The sequence below is a fragment of the Rhododendron vialii genome, chromosome 3a (assembly GCF_030253575.1).
Source record: "Rhododendron vialii isolate Sample 1 chromosome 3a, ASM3025357v1".
In the NCBI taxonomy this organism is placed as follows: Eukaryota; Viridiplantae; Streptophyta; class Magnoliopsida; order Ericales; family Ericaceae; genus Rhododendron; species Rhododendron vialii.
This window is the reverse complement of record NC_080559.1, coordinates 18048185-18051872: the sequence shown is the minus strand read 5'-3', so window position 1 is coordinate 18051872 and position 3688 is coordinate 18048185. Positions and strand designations below refer to the sequence as shown.

The window sequence follows — 3688 nt, the reverse complement described above, 5'->3', positions numbered from 1 at the left end:
GGCAACGACAATAATTCTGCCAATACTAATGGTGGAAATGATATGAGTGAAGTGAATGCAGTGAATCCAAATCAAAGGATTCTGACAGGAGGCCAACCAAATGGCTCAGAGATTGAACCATCCGATTTGATTTAACAATTTGCCAGAGTTTTGAATGATCCAGAGAATGAGACTGCCAAAGCATTGATAGTTATGTTCAAAGCTGCCATGGCACGAAATCAACCAACAGTGGAAGTACCAGTTAATGTAAATGTTAATCCTGGGCAAAACGGTGGACTTTCCAATCCCGTTACTGAAGTGCCTTCTTCACAGGTATTTGATGACCCAACTTTTGAAAATGTTTTTACTGGAGTTAATAGAATTCCAATTGGGAATCAGCATTATGGGCAAAATCAAAGTTTTTATCAAAGTATACCAACTGCAATTCCTATTGGATCAGGAGTTGGAAATAATGGGAATAATATCCCAAATGTGTTCAATGCAAGGATTGAAAACCAAACTCTTAATCCAAATATAAATAGGAATGATAATAGGAATGTTCCAAATATGGCTAGTGTTGACCCAAACATGTATGGGTATGATCCACCAAATAGAATGAGGCAAGATTACCCTTATGGGTATGACATGAGACCAGAGATTCATAACCAAACAAGGAGAATACAAGAGCCCTACTTCAGGGCTCAACTCATGAATATCATGCAAGATATGTATGGTCCTGGACTTAGAAGGATTGAAAAACCTATGTTCAAAAAATCTTATCCAAATTGGGTAGACAACGTGCTTTTTCCTAGGCATTATAGAATCCCAGATTTAGTTCTTTTCAATGGAGAAGAAAATCAATCAACCGTGGAACATGTGGGAAGATTTTGCCTACAAATAGGTGAAGCAGACTTGCAGGAAGCTTTGAAATTAAAACTATTCCCTCATTCTCTTACTAGAACTGCATTCTCATGGTTTATAAGTTTACCTCCAAATTCCATTCATTCTTGGAGAGAGATGGAAGAACAATTCCATAGTCAGTTCTTTAGGCATGCTCCAGAGATTTCAGTAGCAGACTTGGCCAAAATCAAACAAAGGCCTTCAGAGTCTGTCGAGCAATACATGACTAGATTTAAGAAAGTCAGAAATCAATGTCATTTTTATATTCCAAAGACCGAAATAGTTAAAATTGGCCAAGAGGGACTTGAGTATGATTTTAAGAAACATTTTACTAGAACAAAATTTAGGAATCTGTTTGATTTTACATCAAAAGCCATAGGATATGAGGCTATTCTGATGGGGGGTGAATTTAGAAAGCGTAAATCACTTGGAACATATTATCAAGATTTAGAAGGTGATGTAGAAATTGATGTTGCCCAAGTAATTGGTAAAGCCCCAATTGTTTGTGATACTTTAACAAAGGCTGAGAAGCCTGTGAATATGCCTTTATTGCATCCAAATAGAAGGAATCAAGCAAATTTTAGGCAATATTCATTTGATTTGTCTAAAGCAGACCAATTGTTTGATGAGTTAATCAATCAAAAAATTGTAACTTTGTCAGCAGGACATATTATTCCTCCAGAAAAGGATAGGAAAGGAAAATATTATTGTAAATGGCATAATTCCTTTAGACACAATACTAACAATTGTGTTACATTTCGAAATTGTGTACAGGACCTAATTCAGAAAGGACTGTTATAGTATGCTAAGGGAAACAAAAAAGTTATGGGAATCGATATTGATCCTTTTCCTTTAATGGAGGTCAATGTGGTGACTGCCAGGCTGAAGAAAGGGAAAATGGCATCTCAAGTTGAAAGAAGAATTCAGGAAGAAGAAGAAATCATGGAGACTGAAGAAGAGTAACATGTGAAACAAAAATTTGAAAATTATTTTTGTTTGAGATGTGATAAGGAGATCAAGTTAGGGGAGGAAGTTATTGCTGAAAAAGAATATAATGGAACCTATGCTAAAGGGTCTATAAGGTTTAATACTATGGGAAGCAATGATTTACAGATATATGTTGGTCCAAAGTTGATTTTTGAAGGTGAAGATCCTGGAATTTTCATACCATCTGAATCACTCAAGTGGTATGGGGAAGATGATGGGCCATTCCTATTTAAAGGATATCGAGTGATTCCAGCATTACCAGGAAAGCCAGACACTAATTTAATCTATCCACTAATGTTCACAAATGAAAGGGGAAGAGGTTTTTACTCGAGAGGTATGAGAGCAAGAGGAAGAATGCCTTTCTTTGGAGGTGGTTATCAAGGAAGAATGGTTATTCCACCAAATATTGAACATCATAGGTGGGATACAGTGAGGCATCCTAAATTCCCAAATGGTGGGGAATTTATTCCTATTACTAATACTCAGAAAAGGAGACTGCAAAGGAAAATTTCAGAAAGGGAAAGGAGAGATCCACAGATGATGATGGAATCAACTCAATGGCCAGAAATAAAGGCAAAAATAGCACCAAATCATGCAGCCCCTATGGTTGGGACTAGAGAACCTATTGTACCAATTGCAACAGTTGTACCTAAACAGAAGGTGAAGGAAATAGAATAATCAGGGGGGCAAACAAGCAAACCAACTCTTGCCCAAAGGCTTGGGGGGCAAGGTGCAAGTTCATCTGGAAATTCTGCTCTGTCGATTAAGGAACAAAAGGTAGAATTCAAGAAAAGTTTGAAGAAGAAGATGGAAGAATTTCAACAGGTGTTGTTGGAAGATGATGATTTGTTGTTAGTTAGCAGTTCAGATATGATCAAGGATGATTTCAAGGAGGATAAGAACGAAGTAGACTCTCCAAAGTCTACATCTTTTGGTCAAGCATTGGATACTATCCAATTCGGGTCAGTTTCTCCTACTAAGTTTCATTGCAATATGATTTTGGTTTTGCCAAAAACTTTTCAGCCAAAACCGAATCAACCTACAAGTTTGGAAGGAGATGTTAAAGATAAAATAGATGCTATAGATAGAATAAATGAACGAGAAAAACATTCTCAACAGGAGTCTATACAAATTGAGAAAGATGCAAAAGGAAAAGATATTGTTGTTTTGAGACCTCCTGATGATGCCTTGATTATGCATTTAAAGCCACTATATATTATGGTACACATTAATGGTCAACCTATTTGTAGCAGGCCGAGCGAAATGGCTCGTGCCATTTTCGAACGTGATCCAGTGGTCCAAATAAGTCTAAGTCATTTTACCCTCGACGTTCGGCATGCCGACGGCCTCCATAGCCAAGGGTCCTGTTAATTACGATTCGCTTAATCAACTCGGCCTCTGGTCCCCATACGAACGGGAAACACGTTCGTTCAGAGACCCTCGATGGTCGCATAGCACGCTCGGTCCCGAATGAGCGTGGCCATCGTTCCAGCTCACCCGCATGAAAACAACAACCTTGGTCGTGGTGACGTTCGTGACATCATCCGAGCTGTTATCAGGATAAGGATAAGGGCACGTGAAGGCGCCAACTCATCCTACAAACGGTTACAAAACACTAAATGTGACGTAAGGGTGACATCAGCCGACGCGTGTCGAGCGTTGGTGCAATCTTGGAGACCAAGCTAGGAGTTCTCTATAAATATCCCATTATACCTTCCTGGAAATGGTACGCATAGAAAAACCCTAGCTCTTGGTTCCTAACTTCTCTCTGTAAGTGAACTGACTCTTGCACTGGAGGGTCATTCCGGAGAACCTCCGGTGT

General features: G+C 38.8%; 1 protein-coding gene across 1 annotated transcript; it reads left to right on the top strand.

Moving 5' to 3' along the window:
• Window positions 1-207: 207 nt before the first annotated feature.
• LOC131321177 (uncharacterized) lies at window positions 208-1680 on the top strand. The gene has a single exon (XM_058352182.1). It carries the CDS (start codon window positions 208-210, stop codon window positions 1678-1680), a length of 1473 nt encoding a protein of 490 aa, XP_058208165.1.
• Window positions 1681-3688: the final 2008 nt, after the last annotated feature.

Excerpts from the sequence above, each read along its gene's own strand:
- LOC131321177 (XM_058352182.1), top strand. The coding sequence starts at position 208 with ATGGCACGAAATCAACCAACAGTGGAAGTACCAGTTAATGTAAATGTT.